At 38.7% G+C, this 25202-nt stretch overlaps 1 protein-coding gene across 1 annotated transcript in view; it reads right to left on the bottom strand.

The window, feature by feature from the left end:
- PDE11A (phosphodiesterase 11A) overlaps nt 1-25202 on the bottom strand; it is a 425341-nt gene that overhangs the window by 347572 nt on the left and 52567 nt on the right. The window contains exon 2 of the mRNA XM_055398553.2: nt 22261-22419. Coding sequence (XP_055254528.1) covers nt 22261-22419 — 159 coding nt within the window. The remainder of the gene's footprint in view (nt 1-22260; nt 22420-25202) is intronic.

The following is a 25202-nucleotide window of genomic DNA, read 5'->3' on the forward strand; positions in this document are numbered from 1 at the left end:
GGTTTTCCCTTTCCTACTGATTGGTAAGTGGCACATTCTGGCATATGAAATGGCACCATTGCTACAGTTAACCCATTTGTACTCTTTGCTTTGAGTTCTCCATTTTCTTAGTAGAGGTGGTGGTGGTTTAGTCGCTCAGTTGTGTCCGACTCTTGCGACCCCATGGACTGTAGCCCTGCAGGCTCCTCTGTCCATGGGATTCTTCAGGCAAGAATACTGGAGTGGGTTGCCATTTCCTTCTCCAGGGGATCTTCCCAACCCCGGAATTGAACCCAGGTTTCCTGCACTGCAGGCAGATTCTGTACCGACTGGGCTATGAGGGAAGACCTTTCTTAGTAATAGGAATAGTCAATTTGCTCTTTACAAAAAATGACAAGCCAGGCAAAAGGAGAGGAAAGAACACTGACCTCCCAATTCCACTTATTAATAATAAGTAATATTAACTTATTACTAGACAAGACAGGCTTCAGTTACCTCAATTATAATAAAAAGTTTCACAGTAATCTTACCTATCTCATAAGAATACTAACAGAATCATATGAGTTAATACACTGGTGAAGATTAAAGTTTCTGTAAATATAAATTTTGATATTATTATAATGATTGATGCTTTCTAAGATAGTAAATGTAACAAACTATATACCTGGCATGTATTCTACCATCTTCCAGTCGATGACTATCTTTCTAAATATAGCACCAGACACACAGGTCTATCTGTTGGGTAAGCTCTCTGCCTTTAGAGCCCATAACAAGTGCAGTACAAACATTTTATATCATTGAACCATGAAGGGCAGAGAGTATTTCTCTGAAGTATTTTTCTGGGAATATCTGTGAAGGATCATCTTCCAAGTGAACGGCTGTGACCTTGTACTTCCAGCACAAATGGAAGTGTGTTTTATATACTGGTCCTAGAGAAGATGTAATTTCAAGAAGGAGAATGACTTATTGCTTTGTGTATGGCAGGGGGAACAATAATCCTTGTTTAACCCGATGATCTGTGCATAATTTTCCCCCTGGCAACAATCTGAAGACAAGAAAGAAATAAGTAGTTTAGTTTCCAGTTTTCTTTTACTTACGAAATTCATGCTTAGATCAGAAGTTTGCCATGATTTGTACAGTCTTCTTGTTCATAACTGGATGGGTCCTTAATTTGTAAAACAACGGAAACATCCATGGTAACAAGTCATAAACATCGGAATCAAATCTTAAAACAACTGGCATTTTGGATCTAGAGCAAAATGAATTTGCCTTCAGGCTTAAGAAGACAATAATTCCTGTCACCCTGTCTCACAGGTTAAGAGAATAGGAACTGCAAACCCTCCATCATGTTCCATGATTATCCAACATATGAGGGTATCATGTCAAACTAAGTTGAGACTTTAAATTACATTTAGTCAAACATTGCAAAGGAGCAATGGACACTTAAAGATTCCTCAAGGGTTGTGATTCTCTGTCTTCATGATGGAAGAGAATAATTCAAGGCTTATTTTGAAGCCTCATCCTGTATTTGAAAGTAGAAATGTGTACAAAATACCTAAAAGAAACTTCAATTGTATTAAACAAAAAATACCACTGGGAAATTGTGACAAAATTGAGTCAGTATAAAAGGATTTGTAAAATTACTCAGAAACATTTTTTTTTAAGAGACAGAAAAAAAAAAACAGATATGGATATGTTTTTGGAAATGAAATTAACCAAATCACTAAGCACTGAAGATGGAGTTAAGACTTCTCAGATGCTAAGGGGTACACAGTTACAGAATGCTATAAACCCTGGGTGGCGCCTTTAAAGAAAAGGTATTGATTTCCTAGTCACTCTGTATATGCTACAGACAAGTAAGTCTTCCAAAACACCAAACACGTTTTTCAGACAGACAAAACATGTTTTGGCCTTTTGATGGTGTCAATTAATTCTACTGAGGAATCATTTTAAATTCTCTCCAGTGAGAGAGTTTCATTATTGCATTTTAGTTCATTTAAACCCCTTTTCAAGACCTGTGTCTAATAGACCTTCAGAGCATCTCTGGGCAGCTCTAACTTATACAACCTCATTTTTCAAAATTGTTCATTACTTTCTCCTGCTCTTAACATGCTCTCACTACTACCTGGGGCCTCCCAGGGGGTACTTTGCTGCCTGCTTTGGTAATACAGCAGTGCTTACCTTTGAGATTTTTTCTCATTTCTAAATGGAGTGTGCAGAATATGAAGGGGATGGGGGCAATGCTCCTTAACATTGTTGATTGGCAATGGAATCAGAATCTGCCAGGGAAAATAGCCTGTAATCATATCTAGCCACGATATTATCCAGGGTGCATGTGGGAGAAATAAAAGGAAATAATGGAAAATGACAAAAAGAAATGGCTTCATTTCCACCTCCAATACAGAAAAGAAGAAAAGGAAAAAAATAAACAGCCAGGTATATTTTAAAAATCAAAATACACTGTTAGAAACCATGAAGTTTGCTACAAAGTCATCTTCTATTTGAAATTTTCCAACAAGGAATACAACGTAACTTTTTTAAACAGAATATTCCATAATTTTGCTAAACATAGAAAAAACCCTCTAAAGTAGGCTTCAGGGCAATTTACTCTGGAACACCTCACTTCTCTGCTCACTGAAACTGAACACTACTGTATTTGCAAATTCTGGCTTGAAGCATAACTTTTTTAAGGCATGAGAACTGATCCTCAGCTCCTTTTCAACCTTGGGGTGGGGGAGAAATATATTAAAAACCATAACTTTAAAATGTTTTGTTATTTGTCAGTGAAAACATAAAAATGGGATAAAAGGAAAATATTAAATTATCTGCTTCAGTGTTGAATGTATTTAAAGTAATCATTAAAATAATAATAATAATTCCTAACTCTTAGCCTGTTAGTTTTCTATATTCCTTACAGACATAAAACTTAAACTTTGTTTCAGGTATTCATGAAAAGCTAAAATGCCACAAGGCAATGTAATTAAGAAATAATGTTTTACTCAATAACACACTCTCCTCCAAATGTATTAAGTATGCAGAATCTCAAATTTACTAAATATCCCTACACATACTGGCAACCCACTCCAGTATCCTTGCCTGGAAAATCTCATGGACACAGGAGCCTGGTGGGCTGCCGTCCATGGGGTCTCAAAGAGTCGGGCACGACTGAGCAACTAACACACACTTAACACTTACTTACACGTACATTAGATATAGCACAATCTGTGTGTTTATGAGTCTCTGAAGTGAATATTGACACAATAAGAAAATAATGACTGCCCACCAAGAATCTCCACATGCTATGTGGACATGCACACAAGTCAGGTGATCCTGCACACATTATTAAAACCTCTCACAGTCAGTTTTCCCATCCATAAAAAGTGAAAGTCATGTCCAACTCTTTGCAACCCCATGGACTACACAGTCCATGGAATTTTCCAGGCCAGAATACTGGAGTGGGTAGCCTTTCCATTCTGCAGGGGATCTTCCCAACCCAGGGATGAAACCCAGGTCTCCCACATTGCAGGCGGATTCTTTACCATATGAGCCACAAGGGAAGCCCAAGAATACTGGAGTGGGTAGCCTATCCCTTCTCCAGTGGATCTTCCCGACCTAGGAATCAAACGTGGGTCTCCTGCACTGCAGGCAGATTCTTTGCCAACTGAGCTATCAGGGAAGCCATCCATAAAATGACCGTAATGACAGTAATAATAATTACCCAAAGGTTTGCTGCGGATTAAATGAGATAGTGAATACAAACCATGTATCACAGAGTAGGCACTCAATAAATAGTTTTTGTTATTGTCTCATTTAAGGAGAAAACCAAACACTAACAGACAATGCATGTTCTTTTAAGGTCTATAATTTGCCTTACGTTCTTTGGCAAAGATACCGTGAAACAGCAGACTAGGTTTAAAATGCTATGAGGGAACAGACAGTTGCCATTTCAAGAATTTACGCTTCAGGAATAATCAGAAAACCATACTCCAATGTGGTTACCAAAAGTGTTCCAGAGATCTCTGTTGTTGTTGTTTAGTTGCTAAGTTATTTCTGACTCTTTTGTGACCCCATTTGTAGCCTGCCAAGCTCCTCTGTCCATGACATTTCCCAAGCAAGTGTACTGGAGTGGGTAGCCATTTCCTTATCCAGAGGATCTTCCTGATTGATTCAGGGATCAAACCCGTGTCTCCTGAATTGGCTGGCAGATTCCTCACCACTGAGCCATCAGGGAAGCCCCTCCAGAGATCATTACCTACTATCAGTACTGCGGGTGGGATTAATTGAGGGATAGCATTGAAACATGTATATTACCGTATGTGAAATAGATCACCAGTCCAGGTTCGATGCATGAGACAGGGTGTTCAGGGCCGGTGCACTGGGATGACCCTGAGGGATGGGATGGGGAGGTAGGTGGGACTGGGGTTCAGAATGAGGGGCATATGTATACCCATGGCTGATTCATGTGAATGTGTGGCAAAAACTACTATAATATTGTAAAGTAATTAGCCTCCAATTAAAATAAATAAATTAATTTACAAAACAAAACAAAAAATAGTGTGGGGCTTTTACCAGTGTTAGAAATGGACTTTCACTGGTGAAATTAGTAGCTTGTTAATCAGCACAATGGATATTAGATATGTACTCTAATTATGAAACTAGTAGTATTCAAGATATGTATATTGGTAATAATATTCTAGAGACCCCTCAACACTTGTATTAATAAGATGTAAAAATCTAGCAAATTCCAAAGGTGATGTATCCTTAGGGACAGACTCTGAAGCTGTCCAATCCTGCCACTGGGTCAAAGGGTCTGACTGCCTGATACCCACCACAAGAGCTACCAGATTCTGCTTCTGACATAATGCCAGTGGTATTTAGATCACCTAAAACAAAGAGAGCTTGGATTTCATGAAACTTACTAAATAGGGTATAGGAACTATTTGACCCTACTTGCCAATACATTTTGTTAGATAAATATCTTTTTATGTAGCAGATTTTGGTCTGAGACCTGCTTTCATTATAAACAAGTAGCAAAGTTGTAGGGAAGCAGTCATCTCCTATCAACTTTAAGCTTTCAGGCAGCTATTATGATGTACTTAAAAGCTATTACAAATAAACTAGTAGTTGTGTGTGATCAAATTGGCTTAGGTCAGTTTGCATTATGATAATCTTTCTTCTAGTTAAAAAAATATGTTCACTTAGACCAATGGCTAATTAATTCTTGTGAAATACATGCACACACAGACTAAATCAAAGAAGTGGAAATAAAGTGAAATCAGAAATCAAAGGAATGCAATTTTTAAAAATCATAATATCGAAGCTGGTGAAGTTTCAGTGAGTTGATATACTGCTATTGGCATTATATATTAATACAATTTTCTAGGGGAAAATGGGTGAAATTTATCAAGAATATTTAAAAAAATTTCCACCAACAAGCACATGAAAAGATCCTCAATATCAGCCATCAGGACAAGGCAAATCAAAACCACAATGAAACATTAGTTCATATGCAGTAAAATGACTAAAATCAAAATGACAGGTGCTAGAAAACTGGTCAACCACATATAAAAGAATGAAACTAGAACACTTTCTAATATAATACACAAAAATAAACTCTAAATGGATTAAAGACCTAAATGGAAGATCAGAAACTATAAAATTCTTAGAGGAAAACATAGGCAGAACACCCTGACATAAAGCACAGTAGGATCCTCTGTGACCCACCTCCCAGAGTAATGGAAATAAAAACAAAAATAAACAAATGGGATCTAATTAAACTCAAAAGCTTCTGCAAAATGAAGGAAACTATAAGCAAGTTGTAAAGGCAACCGTCAGAATGGGAGAAAATAATAGCACATGAAAAAACTGACAGAGTTAATCTCCAAAATATACAAGCAGCTCATGCAGCTCAATACCAGAAAAATGAACAACCAAATCAAAAAGTGGACAAAAGAACCAAACAGATATTTCTCCAAAGAAGACATATAGATGGCTAATAAACACATGAAAAGATGCTCAACATCACTAATTATTAAAGAAATGCAAATAAAAAACATGATGAGATACCATCTCACGCCGTTCAGAATGGCCACCATCAAAAAGTCTACAAACAATAAATGCTCGAGAGGGTGTGGAGAAAAGGGAACCCTCTTACACTGTTGGTGGGAATGCAAACTGGTACAGCCACTATGGAGAACACTGGAAATTCCTTTAAAAACTGGGAATAGAACTGCTATACAACTCAGCAATACCACTCCTGGGCAGACACACCAAGGAAACCAGAATTGAAAAAGACATAGGTACCCCAATGTTCACTGAAGCACTGTTTACAACAGCTAGGACATGGAAGCAACCTAGATGTCCATTGGCAGACAAATGGATAAGAAAGCTGTGGTACATATACACAATGGAATATCACTCAGCTATTAAAAGGGACACATTTGAGTCAGTTCTAACGAGGTGGATGAAACTGGAGCCTATTATACAGAGTGAAGTAAGCCAGAAAGAGAACCACAAATACTGTATATAAACGCATATATATGGAATTTAGTAAGATGGTAACAATGATCCTATATGCAAGGCAGCAAAAGAGACCCAGACATAAAGAACAGACTTTTGGACTCTGTGGGAAAAGATGAGGGTGAGATGATTTGAGAGATGAGCACTGAAACATGTATATTACCATATATAAAATAAAATAGATGCCCAGTGCAAGTTCAATGCATGAAGCAGGGCACTCAAAGTCATTGCTCTGGAACAACCCAGAGGGATGGGGTGGGGAGGGAGGTGGAAGCAGGGTTCAGGTTCACAGTGCACCTGTGCCGCATTCATGTCGATGTATGGCAAAAACCATCACAACATGTAAAGTAATTATCCTCCAATAAAAATAAATTAATTTTTAAAAAAGTATTGCCAAGGATCTGGAGAAATTGGAATACTCACACATTGCTGGTGGAAATGTAAAATAGCACTGCCAGTTTGGAAAAGTGTCTGGTAATACTTCAGAAGGTTAAACATTAGAGTTACCATATGGCCCAGCAATTCTCTTCCTAGATTTGTCTCCAAGAAAAATGAAAACATATGTTCACACAAAAACTTGTATGTGAATGTTCACAGCAGCATTATTCATAACAGTCAAGAAGTGGAAACAACTCAAACGTTCATCAACTGATGAATGGATAAATAAAATGTGGTATGTTCATACAATGGAGCATTATTTAGTCACAAAAAGAAATATTAATAGTACAGATAAATGCTACAACATGGGTGAAAATTAAAATCATAATGCTAAGTGAATGAAGCCAGCCAAAAAGGACCACATATTGTATGGTTCAATTTACATAAATTGCCCCAAATTGGCAAACCCATAGAAACAGAAAGTAGACTGTCAGTAGCCTAAGACTAAAAGAGCTGGGAGCAAATGGAAAGTGACTATTAATGGACATGGGGTTGCTTTTGGGGGGATTAAGGCATCCTAAATTTGAATCTGGTGATAGTCACAGATCTCTGCAAATATATTAAAAGCCATTGAACTGTGCACTTTAAATGGGTGAATTGTGTGGTATGTGAATTACATCTCAATTATTTCTGCTATATTGACTATGCCAAAGCCTTTGACTGTGTGGATCACAATAAACTGTGGAACATTCTGAAAGAGATGGGAATACCAGACCACCTGACCTGCCTCTTGAGAAACCTGTATGCAGGTCAGGAAGCAACAGTTAGAACTGGACATGGAACAACAGACTGGTTCCAAATAGGAAAAGGAGTACGTCAAGGCTGTATATTGTCACCCTGCTTATTTAACTTATACGCAGAGTACATCATGAGGAACGCTGGGCTGGAAGAAGCACAAGCTAGAATCAAGATTGCCGGGACAAATATAAATAACCTCAGATATTTGGATGATACCACCCTTATGGCAGAAAGTGAAGAGGAACTAAAAAGCCTCTTGATGAAAGTGAAAGAGGAAAGTGAAAACATTGGCTTAAAGCTCAACATTCAGAAAACTAAGATCATAGCATCTGGTCCCATCACTTCATGGGAAATAGATGGGGAAACAGTGTCAGACTTTATTTTTTTGGGCTCCAAAATCACTGCAGATGCTGATTGCAGCCATGAAATTAAAGGACGCTTACAGAGATAAATCCACGCATCTATGGACACCTCATCTTTGACAAAGGAGGCAAGAATATAAAATGGAGAAAAGACAGTCTCTTTAACAAGTGGTGCTGGGAAAACTGGTCAGCCACTTGTAAAAGAATGAAACTAGAACACTTCCTAACACCATACACCAAAATAAACTCAAAATGGATTAGAGAGCTAAATGTAAGACCAGAAACTATAAAACTCCTAGAGGAGAACGTAGGCAAAACACTCTCCGACATAAATCACAGCAGGATCCTCCATGACCCACCTCCCAGAATATTGGAAATAAAAGCAAAAATAAACAAATGGGACCTAATTAAAATCAAAAGCTTCTGCACAGCAAAGGAAACTATAAGTAAGGTGAAAAGACAGCCTTCAGAATGGGAGAAAATAATAACAAATGAAGCAACTGATAAAGGATTAATCTCCAAAATATACAAGCAGCTCCTGCAGCTCAATTCCAGAAAAATAAATGACCCAATCAAAAAATGGGCCAAAGAACTAAACAGAAATTTCTCCAAAGAAGACATAAAGATGGCTAACAAACACATGAAAAAATGCTCAACATCCCTCATAATCAGAGAGATGCAAATCAAAACCACAATGAGATACCATTTCACACCTGTCAGAATGGCTGCTATCCAAAAGTCTACATGCAATAAATGCTGGAGAGGATGTGGAGAGAAAGGAACCCTCTTACACTGTTGGTGGGAATGCAAACTAGTACAGCCACTATGGAGAACAGTGTGGAGATTCCTCAAAAAACTGGAAATAGAACTGCCATATGATCCAGCAATCGCACTCCTGGGCATACACACCGAGGAAACCAGAATTGAAAGAGACACGTGTACTCCAATGTTCATTGCAGCACTGTTTATAATAGCCAGGACATGGAAGCAACCTAGATGTCCATCTGCAGACGAATGGATAAGAAAGCTTTGGTACATATACACAATGGAGTATTATTCAGCCATTAAAAAGAATGCATTTGAATCAGTTCTAATGAGGTGGATGAAACTGGAGCCTATTATACAGAGTGAAGTAAGCCAGAAAGAAAAACACCAATACAGTATACTAACACATATATATGGAATTTAGAAAGATGCAAATGATAACTCTGTATACGAGACAGCAAAAGAGACACAGATGTATAGAACAGTCTTTGGGACTCTATGGGAGAGGGTGAGGGTGGGATGATTTGGGAGAATGGCATTGAAGCACGTATGTTGTCATATGTGAAACGAATCACTAGTTCAGGGTCAATGTATGTTATAGGATGCTCGGGGCTGGCATGCGGGGATGACCCAGAGGGAGGATGGAGGGAGGGGGGAGGTGGGAGGGGGGTTCAGGAGGGGGAATTTATGTAAACCCGGGGCAAATTCATATCAATGTATGGCAAAACCAACCAATATAATATTGTAAAATAATTTGCCTCCAATAAAAAAAAAAAACAACAACAACAAAAATAAATAAATAAATAAATACTACTCATTGGAAGGAAAGTTATGACCAACCTAATAGTATATTAAAAAGCAGAGACATTACTTTGCCAACAAAGGTCCATCTAGTCAAGGCTATGGTTTTTCCCGTGGTCATGTATGGATATGAGAGTTGGACTGTGAAGAAAGCTGATTGCCGAAGAATTGATGCTTTTGAACTGTGGTGTTGGAGAAGACTCTTGAGAGTCCCTTGTACTGCAAGGAGATCCAACCAGTCCATTCTAAAGGAGATCAGTCCTGGGTGTTCATTGGAAGGACTGATGCTAAAGCTGAAAATCCAATACTTAGGCCACCTCCTGCGAAGAGTTGACTCACTGGAAAAGACTCTGATACTGGGAGGAATTGGGGGCAGGAGGAGAAGGGGACGACAGAGGATGAGATGGCTGGATGGCATCACTGACTCGATGGACATGAGTTTGAGTGAACTCCATGAGTTGGTGATGGACAGGGAGGCCTGGCGTGCTGTGATTCACGGGGTCGCAAAGAGTCGGACACGACTGAGCGACTGAACTGAACTGAAGGTTTTTATTAAAAATTAATGTTCAAAAGAAACAAAAGCAAAAAAGAAATGTGACCTTTTTAAATTTAAAAGCTTTTGCACAGCAAAGAAAACCATCAACAAAATGGAAAACTACCGCATGGAAGGACATACGTGCCAATGCTATGAGCGATGACAGGTTACACCCAAAGACACAGACAGCTCACACAACCCCACATCACAAAACAGATAATGATATGACCGATGACAGGTTACACCCAAATACACAGACAGCTCACACAACTCCACATCAAAAAACAAATAATCTGATTCATTAATAAAAACGGGTAGAAGACCCGAAAAGAAAATTTTCCAAAGAAGACATACAAATGGCCTACAAGTGCATGAAAAAATGCTCAACATCATTCATTAATCATCAGAGAAATGCAAAACCACAAGATACTACCTCACATCTGTCAGAATGGTCATCACTAGAAAGACCACAAATAACAAATGTTGGTGAGGATGTAGAGAAAAGGAAAGTCCAATACACTGTTGGTTAACTATAAATCTGTGCAGCCACTGTGGAAAACACTATGGAGTTTCCTCCTCATAAAACTATAGAACTACTGTATGACCCAGCAATTCTACAGCTTGATATGAATGTAAAGAAAATGAAAACAATAATTCAAAAAGATACATGCACCCAAATGTTCATAGGAGCATGACTTATAATAGCCAAGATATGAAAACAAGCTAACTGTTCATCAACAGATAAAAGGATAAAGAAGATGCGGTACGTTAGCCATGAAAAAGAATGAAATTCTGCCATTTGCAACAATATGGATGGACATAGAGGGAATTGTTCTTAGTGAAATAAGTCAGACAGAGAAATACACTCTATATATCATTTATTTATGAAATCTAAAAAATAAAATAAATGAATGTATATAACAAAACAGAAACCAACTTACAGATATAGAGAACTAGTGGTTGCCAGAAGGAAGAGGAAGGGGCAAGACAGCAGTCTGAGATTGAGAGATACAAACTACCATTATAAAATAAATAAGCAGCAAGGATATATTGTACAGCACAGGGAAATATAGCCATTATTTTTGTAATAGCTTTAAATGGAGTTCAGTTCAGTTCAGTCGCTCAGTCGTGTCTGACTCTCTGCAACCCCATGAATCACAGCACTCCAGGCCTCCCTGTCCATCACCAACTCCCAGAGTTCACTCAAACTCATGTCCACAGAGTCGGTGATGCCATCCAGCATCTCATTCTCGGTCGTCCCCTTCTCCTCCTGCCCCCATTCTTTCCCAGCATCAGAGTCTTTTCCAGTGAGTCAACTCGTCTCATGAGGTACCCAAAGTATTGCAGTTTCAGCTTTAGCATCAGTCCTTCCAATGAACACCCAGGATTGATCTCCTTTAGAAAGGACTGGTTGGATCTCCTTGCAGTCCAAGGGACTCTCAAGAGTCTTCTCCAGCACCACAGTTCAAAAGCATCAATTCTTCGGCGATCAGCTTTCTTCACAGTCCAACTCTCACATCCATACATGACCACGGCAAAAACCATAGCCTTGACTAGACGGACCTTTGTTGGCAAAGTAATGTCCCTGCTTTTTAATATACTATCAAGGTTGGTCATAACTTTCCTTCCAAGGAGTAAGCGTCTTTTAATTTCATGGCTGCAGTCAACATCTGCAGTGATTTTGGAGCCCAAAAAAATAAAGTCTGACACTGTTTCCACTGTTTTTCCATCTATTTCCCATGAAGTGATGGGACCAGATGCCATGATCTTTGTTTTCTGAATGTTGAGCTTCAAGCCAAATGGAGTATAATCTATTGAAAACACACTGAATCACTATGATGTACCCCTGAAACTAACATATTATAGATCAAATATGCTGCAATTAAAAAAAAACTCACACTCAAAAGAGAAAAACAAAAAACTACCTGAACCAGTAATCCTAAATTTGAACCGTAGAAAATTGTAAATGATTTTTTGACCTACAAAATAGCAATTTAATGTAGCTATCCTATGATGAAGTCCTAGATTTATTTATAAAAAGTTCATTAATTATAATTTTATTATAACATGATTTTGGAAAAAAAATAAATGCTGAGGGATGATTAATAAGTCATTGCATAATTACATGATAAAAGATAATGCACACATAGGAATTGTGCCTTGAAAAATTAAAGCACAATAAAATGTCATGAATACTTTATAATGCAAATTTGGAACTATACTTTTATTTGCAAGTAAAAATAAAGAAATATAAGGAAATACATCAAGAATATTAACAATATTCTCTCTGCAAATTAGGATGATAGGTGATTTTATTTTTTTCATTTTTGTACTTTAAAAATGTAATAAGTTTGTATTACTTTTATAATTAGAAAATAATATCATGAAAGGAAAGGAAAATAAACCAAGAAAGACAAACATGCTCATATCAAAGGTAGTCATTTGGAATTATATTCTACTTTTAATTAAAAAGAATTTGACTTAAGTTTTCAAATTCCAGTTCAAGTATTTCATCATTTTAAGGCTAAAAAAGTAACTTTGTTCTTTTATTCAGACAACAAAACATTACTTATTTAAAGAAGATATTATCTGTCTTAATTTGAAATCTCCAGTAAACAAGAATCCACAATACCCTGTTCTAGCTCTTTAATAATCATTCTTCTTTCCAACAAGTGCTTATTTATTTCTAATCTGTGATTGCATATCACTCTTCCTTATCTAAGCCTTGTATAAATCTGAGATAGAGTTTATGAGACTTTTTTTTTTTTTTGTCATTTTGGACTTTTAGAAGTGACTTCACTATAAGACTGTTTCATAACCTGCCAAATATAAAAAGCCATGGACATACTGGTCTCTGAAAATCAGAATACCCTGAACTCCTCTCAGCCCTCTACCTTTTCCTCCCATATGCCCCAGAGTCCTGTCTGCCCAGCACTATATGTCAGCAGCCTGACCATGTCAGGTCAAGATCATCAAGTTTTCTTAACTTCTCCAATTCAGGTGATGGTAAATTGATACTGTGCTCACAGCTCGATACCCATGAGAAGATGCAGTACCAAGATATCTGATGTGACCATAATGGACAACACTTTTTCGAACTTCAAGTGCTTAAGGCAGCCTAGAGGGACACACATCTTGCGTGAACACCTGAAATTTAGAGGGAAAAGGGATTCAGTTGAGGAGTCCATCATAGTTTGTCATTGGTATTGAAGAGAAAGCTTTGGCTCAAATCTTGCTCCAGCCTAGTGAAAGATCCTATTGTACTGTAAACATTTTAATCTTCAGTTCAGTTCAGTTGCTCAGTCGTGTCCGACTCTTTGTGACCCCATGAATCACAGCACTCCAGGCCTCCCTGTCCATCACCAACTCCCGGAGTTCACTCAAACTCACGTCCATCGAGCTGGTGATGCCATCCAGCCATCTCATTCTCTGTCGTCCCCGTCTCCTCCCACCCCCAATCCCTCACAGCATCAGAGTCTTTTCCAGTGAGTCAACTCTTCACATGAGGTGGCCAAAGTATGGGAGTTTCACTTTTAGCATCAGTCCTTCCAATGAACACCCAGGACTGATCTCCTCTAGAATGGACTGGTTGGATCTCCTTGCAGTCCAAGGGACTCTCAAGAGTCTTCTCCAGCACCACAGTTCAAAAGAATCAATTCTTCGACGATCAGCTTTCTTCACAGTCCAACTCTCATACCTAAACTTAATTAAGCACAGTCATATGAACAAAAGCACAGAAAAAAAATGGTTGAATTACCTAAATTATAAGAATTATATTTCTAATCACTACTTGAAGTTATATACTCACATATTTACTTTGTTTTTTGTCTGTCTATAGCATAAGAATGTAAATTCTGAAAGGGCAGGAATTTTTGTCTCTTGTTAAGCAGTTTAGCCCCCATACTTGGAAGAGTGCCTCAAACATAGTAGTATTTACTAAGTAGAGACTCAAAAAGTAGTGAATGAATGCATAGCTCTTTCGCAATGAAACATCATTTGGCCATTAAAAATGATGTTCGGATTAATGACCATTCAAAACCCCTCTGATTCTGCATTGTAACAGTTACAGACCTGTAACTTACTTAGTTCACTTATTTATATCTTGCTCGTTCAGGTCCCTGCTAAGTGCAAACTACCGAACAAGGTTCTGCAAAGTATATGGAAAGAGACAGAAAGGGTAAGCACTTATCATCTCCTTGGTAACTCTTAGAAATACAAAAAGAGAAGCTCAAAAAACAGGAAGTTACAAAAGCCAATATAAGACACTGTAATTTTTGCAAGGGACATGTATATCTGCCAACATACCAAACATTATTTGCATCTGAAATACAAAATACACTATGTAGGTCCTGCCTTTCCTTTTGTCAACTGGTGTGTCATTGACTTTCTTAGTTCCTAAATATTTAGTGATTATATCTTTGCTCAATGAATGGTTAGTCAAAATACAACTGCAATCATTGGGGTAATCTGAAAAAAAATGTTAAACTATAAAACATTAGGAACTACTATTAAGGAAAAATAATAATCACTTTTGGAATAGTGCCTACTTAAGATGACAGCATTTGACTTAAACCCTGAAAGAGGATGAAAAGAGAAGAATTTTGTGCAGTCAGATAAGAATACAAGTAAAGGTATGGGAGTAGGAAGCACATGACCAAATTGGGGCAGAGTGACCAGTTTTTTAGAGCAATAACCCTTAACCTGGGCCCTGGCAGGCAGACTCCCATTCTTACCCCACCATTGCTGCTGCTGCTAAGTCACTTCAGTCGTGTCCAACTCTGTGTGACCCCATAGACGGAAGCCCACCAGGCTCCCCTGTCCCTGGGATTCTCCAGGCAAGAACACTGGAGTGGGTTGCCATTTCCTTCTCCAATGCATGAAAGTGAAAAGGGAAAGTGAAGTCTCTCAGTCGTGTCCGACCCTTATTGACCCCACAGACTGCAGCCTACCAGGCTCCTCCATCCATGGGATTTTCTAGGCAAGAGTACTGGAGTGGCTTGCCATTGCCTTCTCCGACCATTAGATCCTGCCTAAGGACAAGCACACGACTGAGCGACTGAAATGAACTGAACTGAACTGAAGGACAAGGCACAGAATAGTGATGAAAGTCTGACATGGTTCTCCAGTAGGAAAAAACTCCCTGAAGTTTAACCAGAGTTCTGACAGGTACTCTATTAGTAATAGCTTTTCTTGTAAATCTTGCTTATTTCTGAAGTTCTCAGTCAGATATAGTCCAGGGAAGACACAGAACATAAAACAGGTCTCTGAAGCTCTGGAGCTTCACAGTGATCACATAGGACCTGGATAATAGACATTAAAAGGCAAATAGTACAGGGACTAACAGCTTGAATGTAGATAAGACATTACAATTAACAAGTTACAATATTCAATTCAAATTTTTCCTGGACTGAAGTCTTATTAATGAAATATAACTTGAAACCAAGAGCTGTCTTCCAGAACTTTTTAAACCTTTTGTCAAACACTGATTTTTTAATTCTAATTTTATTGCAACAGTTTTGAAAATCTAACTTAATTCAAACACAGACGGGAAAGAGTAAATAAGATGAGGACCAAAAGGCCACATGTTCAAATTAGTTAACCCACTGTTCGTTTAGTGTTTGGGTATCTAAAAGACAGCACAGTATTACGAGAAAACATATAAACCTGCCTAGCAGAGTTATGGAGAAGGCAATGGCACCCCACTCCAGTACTCTTGCCTGGGAAATCCCATGAACGGAGGAGCCTGGTAGGCTGCAGTTCATGGGGTCGCTAAGAGTCAGACGCGACTGTGAGACTTCACTTTCCCTTTTCACTTTCATGCATTGGAGAAGGAAATGGCACCCCACTCCAGTGTTACTGCCTGGAGAATCCCAGGGACGGGGGAGCCTGGTGGGCTGCCGTCTATGGGGTCACACAGAGTCAGACACGACTGAAGCAACTTAACGGCAGCAGCAGCAGCAGCAGAGTTATAATACACGTAACAAGATTTTTTAAACATAATGATTTGAAAAGCACTTTTGAAGCATTTTTGAAAAGTACCTTCATAGAGAAACTAACTCTTCCTAAGATGACAGAAGAAACCTGTCCATCTTCGCTTCCTTAAGTTGATTTTATTAAACTGACTAGTAATTTGGGGATTGTCTATTATGGCAGAATTGGATCTTACAGGCACATCTAAAGGCTTTCTGAAAAAAAAAAAAAAATCAATTCTATACCATACCAACTCCATGCAAGACAAACATCTGTGAGCTGCATCCACTCTTCTGGGACCACCGATTTGTTACCCCTATCAGCGTGATGTATCAACATCCTTCTGCCCCACTAATGTGAACTTTAGTACCTTTAGCACCCTTGATATCTCACCAGGATCCTAAACATTAGCCTTCATAAAATCAGGAACAATTTTAAAATGTAAGACCAACGGCTTAGGAAATCCTCCCTTTGTCTGACTGCGGCTCTCTCAGGCCTGTTGCAAATAACAAAACTCCAGCTTCTGCAAGGCTCATTTGCAGCATCCGTGCACCATCCTCAACGCCAGTTGGCAGGGCAGCATCACCCGTAACAAGTTCTTGGAACGTGGCCAGTCCCAGGGCAGCCTACCTCGGTTGGCTGCATCCCAGCTCTGCAGGGTGTCTGAACATGCTGGCACAAAGGAGAGCAGCAGGGTAGTTGAACACGCCAGACTACAAGCTGGAGAGAAGTGATCACAAGCTAAACAAGCCCTATGAGATAAGCCAGAGAAGAACTTCAAGCCACAACTTCTTATAAGACGGTTGTTGGAAAGTAACTGCAGTGGACATATTCCTCACTCAACAACGCCATAATAAACAGCTCCTTTGGGGCTCAGGTAGTGACAAGCTAGGAAGGGCGGATAAGAACCCATGCTTATTTCCATATCCCAGGTGTCCTCTGCTGTGCCCACACATCTTGAGAGATCCCAAATATTTGCTCCCATCCAGGCCTCATTATTTTATTTTGCAAGATAACACCTCCTTTCACTCACTCAGGAATAATGAAGTGATCAATTAATTGGATGCAAGGAGTCTAATCATACCACCTCAATCAGCTAGTGTATATGTATCACAGAAAAACAGGAACGTATACTGGAAATCATGAGGTGAACCAGGAAATTCTGATCATCTCTTGGGTATGATTCACCCTTTAGGTGCACTTGCAACATGAACTGCCAAACTAGTAACTTGTCATTATGTAACTTAAATTATTAAATTATGTGCATGTGGTAGATTATATTTCATACAAACCCTGACAATAACTGATAAAATTATTGCTAATTATGCAAGAACTTTAAATAACATGATGATTTAAAATAATTGAAAGGGAAGTTTTTAGGCAGAGCCAGGATAACCATCTGTCAGGTAGATTCCTGCATTGGATGAGGACAGGGTTTGTAGGAAAAGGACTTGATGACTTTTCTGGGGGTCAGCATCAAATACTACATGATACGGCATAGTCACTGAAACATACGTATGTATAGATTTTTAAGAAACACAATAGGATCCTATGCATGTTTATGTTAGAGATGTAAATAGCCTAGAAATGAATGTACCACGTTTAATTTTTAATTTATCCCAGGCAAATAACTTACCAATTATCATATGGCAAAATGTGCTGGAATTACACCAAACATAACACAGCTGATAGTCTCCAGAAGTTGACATTTTAAGATATCAGGATATACAAATCACATTATGCTAAATGTGCAATAAATTTACCATTATGCATATGAATGATGACATAGCAGTAATATGTATAAACTAAAATAACAAATACAGTTCAAATTGTATTCATTTGGATTGGAGTAGATGGTGAGATTTCAGCTCATGATTGATAAGAGTTTTACATCTATTATCTACTTAACTCCTCACAACAACCCCAGGAGGTCCTGAGGCTAGGAGGAATTGACCTTAGCAGAAGGTCATTCTGCTAATCCATACGAGGCAAAGACTTGTGAAGTCACTCAGTCGTGTCTGACTCTTTGCAACCCCATGGACTGTAGCCTACCAGGCCCCTCCTTCCATGGGATTTTCCAGGCAAGAGTACTGGAGTGGGGTGCCATTTGACTTGAACAAGCCTTAAAGGCTGTCTGATCTGGTGCCCCTCACCAACACTGAACACTGCACTTTTCATTTCCCTCCCTTGTCTCCTTACTTGTAGGCAACAATGAAAATTCTGTTGCTGGAATTGACACTGGTAAAAGTGAGAGGAGGTTCTCCGAAGCCTGCCTGGCAGACTAAGGAAAACTAATTTGAGTTTTTAAATGTGAATTGAACGAAGCTGGCAGGTCTCTGTGAGGAGAGGTATGGGTATGCTGCTACCATTATAAATGGGCTCAATATTTCTGAAAGCTATTTGATAACTTGGAATAAGAGCTATAAAACTTTTCTTGCTCTTTGACTCAGTAATTTCAGTCTCTGGAATACACCCCAAGGAAATAACACAAACGAAAATGGTAATTTGCTCAAGATGTTCATTCAGGAGTTATTTGTATTAGTGAAAAACTAGAAACAACCCAAATTTCCAGGAATAAGACAAGGACTAAGCAAGCTAGATTATACAGACAAAGAAGAAAATTTATAATCCCTAAAAAAGGCAAACGAAGGCTACATTTGTATGTGGACACATATGTAAGAAATAACTTTAAATTAGAAAGTAGAATACAAATTGGTATAAGTATAATCTTGTACAACCAAGTAAAACAGTATGTGTATAAACAATCATACAAGAGAACTTTAAATTTATAAAGAAGTATAGCCCTCAATTTGTTGAAATTCTGACAGTGGAACTGGCACATAGATTGTGCTTAATAAAAACTTACAGACTTATATCATACAAAGGGAATTCTTTAACTGAGACCTGACTGTATCTCACATATATTAACGTTGCTTCAGTACAAGCTAATCTTTTATGAAGATTTACCAAGTGCAAGGATATCCAGCCAGTCCATTCTAAAGGAGCTCAATCCTGGGTATTCATTGGAAGGACTGATGCTAAAGCTGAAAGTGCAATACTTTGGCCACCTCATGCGACGAGTTGACTCACTGGAAAAGACTCTGATGCTGGGAGGGATTGGGGGTGGGAGGAGAAGGGGACGAGAGAGAATGAGATGGCTGGATGGCATCACCGACTCGATGGACATGAGTCTGAGTGAACTCCGGGAGTTGGTGATGGACAGGGAGGCCTGGCGTGCTGTGGTTCATGGGGTCGTGGAGAGTCGGACACGACTGAGCGACTGAACTGAACTGAACTGAGGTGCTCTTCCAAGTTCTTTCCTTGTATTTTCTCATTTAATTCCCCTATTGTCTTAGGAGATAAGTATTTTTATTATATTCTCTCCTAAAAGGAGGAAATTGGAGCACAGAGAAGCTAAGCAACTTGCCCAACGTTACACAGGCTATGGCAGAGTTGGAAGTTCAACCAAAGTACACTCGTCCCCGGGAGGAGGAAATGGCAACCCACTCCAGTATTCTTGCCTGGGAAATCCCATGAACAGAGGAGCCTGGTGGGATATAGTCCATGGGGTCGCAGAGTTGGACACAACTGAGCAACCCAATCACCACCACACTCCTTATCTGGCATGCATGCAACCATTGTGCCACAGTGTTTTCTCTTATCAAAAAAAAAAAAAAAAAACGTATCTAGATCTTATTCTTTCCTGGTAATCATTTCTAGAATTTGTTTTCTGCTTTTCTTCCTCCCCGCTCCTGTTTGGTTTACTATAGAATTCTTGCAAAAAGAACAATCACCAGATATAGCATTTGAGATAAAAATACTCTCCATCCAGTTGTCGCCTGTAATAATATAACCTATGTGCCCTAGGTGATAGAGGTTTCTTTCCAAGAAGTGAGACTAGGGTAAGGTTTTTTAATCAGGTGAGGAAATTGTGGAGCCCAGAAAATAAAATGCTACTTACATTTAAATGTCTTTAAATTTATTAAATTTCTTACATTTAAATGTGAGAAATAAGCTGCCTGGGAATAAGTGACAAATATAGAGGAACACTTTGGAACTCTTTGGGAAAATGTTAGTTTTTTTAAAAAATTTATGTTTACATTTGCCTAGTTTCTTATATTTTGCAAAGTATTTGCTAGTGATGACCTTATTAAACTCTCATGCTGTAGAATGGCAGACAGTCTAGTTGACCAAAGAGGAAACTGAAAGTCAGAGTTTAAGTGGCTCACCCAAAGCAGGCTACTTGTCCTTAGCCAAGCTGAAGCTTGGGCCTAGCCCTCATTCGCAGCAGAGCTAAGCACTGATGCTATTCTAGACAGGAACAAAGTCCTCTGCAGACCTTCCCTTTCAATCATCCAGAATTTATGAAGTCCTAGATTCTAAGTACAAATCCACTGAGAAAAGTCCAGAAAATAAATCCAACATAAATGGAATCAAAGATGAGAAATATATAATGGAATTCTCTTAAATGAAGGAGACAGAGTCAAAGCAAGACTAATATCTGTATATAAACTCAACTATTTGGAAGATGCTATTACGTTTGGAAAAAGCAAACTCAAATCCTTCTATAAGTCCTTATTATGTCCCTGTGAAAGTTGCTCAGTTGTGTCTGATTCTTTGTGACCCCACAGACTGAAGCGCCTTCCAAGCTCCTCTATCCATGGAATTCTCCAGGCAAGGACTCTGGAGTGGGTAGCCATTCCCTTCTCCATGGTATATTCCCATCCCAGGGATTGAACCTGTGTCTCCTGCTTTGCCGGCAGATTCTTTACCATCCAAGCCATCAGCGAAGCCCATAAGTCCTTATAGGAGGTATATTATTATAAGACTGTCATCTTTGGTACAAAAGGAGCAAAACAAAATGTTTGTTCTATCTGCACATTCCATGGAAATATTTGCATAGTGAATGAGGCAGACTACATTTTATGTGTTCCTAAACAGCGTCACCTTCTCACCTAGCTTTGTCTTTAAAAAGCTTTCTTCAGAGGTCCAATCAGAGGTCATCTCCTCCAAGAAGCCTCTTCAGAGTCTTCAAGGGAGCCTCGCTCTCCCTTTCCTAGGCACTCACAGCAGTCCTAGAATATCTAATTGCTGACCTCCCCTTCCTCCTTGTGCAGACCACACAGCATAGCACATCTGGAATTTACCTTCTTGCACACTATAGCTGATTGTTGAACGGGTAAGACTTTGCCTGCGGTCCTATTGCACAGTAAGAGTTTATCAGCCTTTTCTGGGATTTGGGCTGTGTAAATCTGACTAGAGAAATGATCTCTCAATAAAAGACTCTCTTAAAAATCTTTTTCCTTATAATCATATTTTATGTTGACCTTTTATACCAGAACATTTGTATTAATTTAATGCATTAGTAATCAGCACTGGCAAACAGCAATCTCACAGCCAGAAGGTTAAATTATAAAGTGCTTTCTAGAATCAAACAGGAGTATGGCAATCATAAACCTAAACAAATTAACTTGAGATTTGCTTTTACCACAGATTTTATAAATATTCCACTAGGTTCTATTCAACATGAATGGAAAGAGATTCGAAGCCAGAACTTCAGCTCTTTGAAGCTCTCTCTTTTAAAATGAGCTGGTGGATAAAATACTGGTGAGAAAATTCAACATTTCAGAGCAAAGAGTACATCATTTCTACCAAGGTCAACTGCTCTTCAGGGACAAAAATAATGTCCTTTTTATCAGCAATTTGGAATAACAATTAAATAACATTCATTTTATTGAGATTTTTATAGAAGAACTGAGAAAATAATTCTTCACAGTGGTTATAAAAATATAAGAAAAGGGCTGAGTTTCTGAAACACAGTAATCTTTTTATCTCCCCTATCTTCCCTTGGGCTGTGTGTGCTGGTGTTATGATCCTCAATTAAAAAGCTTATTTATAAGGAATATAAAGATTAGGGAATAACAAGAAAACTACTGGGGATTGCAGTGAAAAGCGAGTTAAGGTGAAGATGAAGTAATTATTTTCAATTATACTACATTCTATGATATGGCAAAAAAAAATAGGGGAAAAAGTTATTTGATCCATGAAAGGTCTAATCTAACAGCTATTCACATAATTCCTGTCCTTTTCAGGGAGAATAGCAATCAGTGATCAAGAAGAAAAGTACAAATCACAAAATGCACGAAGTCTTACTTTTTCATCATCTTCAGTAAATGGAGCACCCTCAGGAATCTTATTGATCGCTTGAGCCACGCCGATGATCTCGCCGTCACTGCTTCGGATAGGCATGCACAGTAATGACTTTGTCTTGTACCCAGTTAGCTTGTCGATTTCATCATTGAATCTTCGATCCTAAAAATAAGACAAGAGAGGGCATTAATTGCATGTGCCTTGTTGTCAAGAAGAAGGAGAGAGAAGTGTATTTTTGTCTATTTCTGTGTATAAGAACTTATCGTTGGGAACCTCACCTCACTGATTTTTAATAATAAGAACAGATTTGACTGAATGTTGAATTCACCAAAGGAGTATAAATGAAAACAAATCACCCCCATAGTTGTTAACCCTGGTAAACGAAAAGAGAAACTTTAAACCCCACCGCAGCAGCATATCAAAACTGGGGGAGGGAGAAGTGTTTTTTATAGAACTTCACACTATGCTATTTACTAAAATACATTATTCACATAGACAACTGGCTACAAAGTATTATATAAGAAAAATAGATAATAAATATATTAAGTATTCTGAAAAAAATGCAGAAAAGCACTACTTTTCTTCCAGTCAAAATGATCCTGTGAGAAAAAAATAGAATGTATGAGCCCATACTGATACTTTTTAAATACTTTTAAAAATGTTTTTAATTTTGGGGAGGAAGGAGGTAACAGGTTTCTTTACAGAATGTTAGCTAAAAACGTAGAAAAAAATGATAAAATTATATAATACCTATTTTGCAACTACCAATGCAGTAATGGATACAAGCAAGAATCATTATTCAATGATGTCAATCAAGATGCCAATACCATTAGGTGAAAAATTACTGTTAAACAGTCTCAAAGTGATATCCCACAGATTCCTCATTAAATTCAAAAAGAAAAAGATGTCTTTTTATTAAAAGATCTGATGGACATAAGATTTAAAAATGACCAAACTTAGCATCACCATTATGAGACAAAAGAGCACCATGTGTGCCTCCCTGATGTGGTGCTATCAGAAGGACACAACATCATCAAGAATGTGGAATGCTTTTGTCCAACCTCTGAATCTGATCATTCAGGAAAAGAAAATTAGGAAAAATGCCTGACCTAGACTCTTCAAAAATGTCAGTATCATGAGAGATGAAAAAAGCCATGGGAGCTGTGTTGGTTTAAAGAAGACTGAAGAGATCTGAAACCTAAATGACATTGAAAAGTGTTGTGCAATTTAGGGGGAACATGACTAGAGAAAGTTGAGCAAGAACTTCATATATTAGGTAGTATCATGTGTCAATATATAATTTCTTGGGTGTGATAGTGATATTGTAATGTCCATGGACGGAGAAGCCTGGTAGGCTACAGTCCACGGGGTCGCAAAGAGTCGGACAGGACTGAGCGACGGCACGGAACGGAACGGAGGAGAATGTTCTTATCTTTAGGATATGCATGCTAGAGTATTTTGAGATGAAATGTCACAGTACCTTCAATTTACTTTCAAATGGAAAGCCAGAAAAAGGAAGGAATGAAAGACGAGAAGAAGGGAGCGAGGGTGGGAGGAAAGGGAAGGAAGGAAGGAGAGAGAGAGAGAGCGCAAAGACCGGCTCCCGACAGGGCCATGGGGGCGAAAAACGTCCCAAGGAGGAAGACCGACTGGATCCAGGCTCACTGTTTCAAGCTAGGGGCTGAACTGAGGCTTCTGCCAGTGCGCTTGGCATTTCCTTGATGAAAGAGGCTTAAAAATAAGAAGCAAAGCACTGTCATCTCCCACCATCTAGAACTGTGAATTTTATCTGACCGAGGGCCTCGGGAGGCTGGCTGTGGACGAGGCGAGAGCCCCCAGAGCAAATACTGCTGGCCTTCTACGAGTGTTGTGTTACCCCATAATCAAAAGGACTGGAGCCCTCTTCTACTAAGGCCTGATTCTGGCCCAGGACTTCTGGAGGCCACTCTAAACCCTTAGTTAGGGAGAGGTGAGCCCTAAAGGAGAGACAGAAATCAAAAGCCAAGCAGAACCAAATCTCCTGCTCAAAATGAGCCTGCAACCAACCTATCAGAAAAACACTAATTTGCATTATTACTTTTTTGTTTTTCATTCACTTAGGAGCCACCATGTGTGAGGCTGTGAGCATCATCCGTGCCGTCCTGGCACATGCAGTCTGGCAGGTGAGGCAGGTGACAGGTATACAAATCTATACCATGTATTGCGGTAAGTGATACTGAGTAAAAGAACAAGGTGCCATGAGACAGACTCAAAAGAAGGGATCTGTTTTTCTGGGGATCAAGCAAGGTCTGTCCGAAGACAGGACAAGTAAGCTCAGACTTGATTCACGAGGAATAACCTGTCAGTCAAAGAATGGTGGGGAAAACTTTCCAGGAAGTTGAAACATTGCACATGTGAAAGTCCAGAAGCAAGAAAAAGCTTAGTAGTTTCCCCAAACTCAAAGGTCAAAGGCAAGAGAACAGGAAGCCAAAGGGAGAATGGAAGAGGAAGGCAGGAACCAGGTAGTGCCAAGTCTCAACAGGATTAGGCAGGAGCTACATTATTCCTAATGGAAAATCACCAAAATCTTGAAGCGGAAGGATGCTATGATTCATTTCAGCACTCAGAATTCTCTGAAAGCATCATCTTAGTTAATTTGTTCTCCTGCCACTGGTATATAAGATCTAAGACAGAAAAGCTTTTGTCTCTCATTTACTACCTCATACTGGCTTACTGGAGTTTTTCCACAACATTTTTCCTGAGTAATAGAACTTTTTTCTAAAATCTATATTGCAATTATGCAAAATATTAGAAAGTTAAAAAGGCCCTGAGACCCCACATTTCACTTCTTGGCATATATTTAGAGATACTATTCCACATGCACCAGAGAGAGAGATGTACAAATGTTTCCTGCAACATCAATTATGAAAAGAAAAAACCTGGAAGTCATTTGAATGGTCAACAGA

Source organism: Moschus berezovskii, chromosome 2 (genome assembly GCF_049115385.1).
Source record: "Moschus berezovskii isolate FMDL1 chromosome 2, NW_MosBer_1.0, whole genome shotgun sequence".
Lineage (NCBI taxonomy): Eukaryota > Metazoa > Chordata > Mammalia > Artiodactyla > Moschidae > Moschus > Moschus berezovskii.